This window comes from Fukomys damarensis, unplaced genomic scaffold, assembly GCF_012274545.1.
Source record: "Fukomys damarensis isolate Sample0158 unplaced genomic scaffold, DMR_v1.0_HiC HiC_scaffold_37140, whole genome shotgun sequence".
Classification (NCBI taxonomy): Eukaryota; Metazoa; Chordata; class Mammalia; order Rodentia; family Bathyergidae; genus Fukomys; species Fukomys damarensis.
In genome coordinates, this window is record NW_022938052.1 from 1 (window position 1) to 394 (window position 394).

General features: G+C 65.5%; 1 protein-coding gene across 1 annotated transcript; it reads right to left on the reverse strand.

The window, feature by feature from the left end:
• Nucleotides 1-6: 6 nt before the first annotated feature.
• On the reverse strand, nucleotides 7-312 carry LOC104861168 (H-2 class II histocompatibility antigen, E-D beta chain-like; the record flags this gene model as incomplete). Its single annotated transcript, XM_033760644.1, has 1 exon — nucleotides 7-312. A coding segment is annotated over one exon (306 nt), but the record flags the coding sequence as incomplete, so codon positions are not given.
• Nucleotides 313-394: the final 82 nt, after the last annotated feature.

Consider the following 394-nt stretch of genomic DNA (forward strand, 5'->3'; position numbering starts at 1 on the left):
GCACACGGTGTCCACCTCGGCGCGCTTCTGCTCCAGGGTCTCCTTCTGGCTGTTCCAGGACTCGGCGTCTGGCCGCCCCAGCTCGGTCACCGCGCGGAACTCGCCCACGTCGCTATCGAAGCGCAAGTTCTCCTCCTGGTTGTAGACGTATCTCTTCAGGAAGCGCACCCGCTCCGTCCCGTTGGAGAAGTGGCACTCCGATGTAACATACTCCATGAAACGCGCTGAGGGCATCAGTGACCCAGTCAGTGCCACCCTCTTGGGAGGACACTGCCCGCCACTCGGGAACACCAGCACCCGTCCCCGGGTCACCTGCAGGCAGAGGATACGGGCTCGGCGGAGACACCGCTCCTCCCACCCAGCCTGTACTGCCCCACCCCAGCCGGCCCAGTCC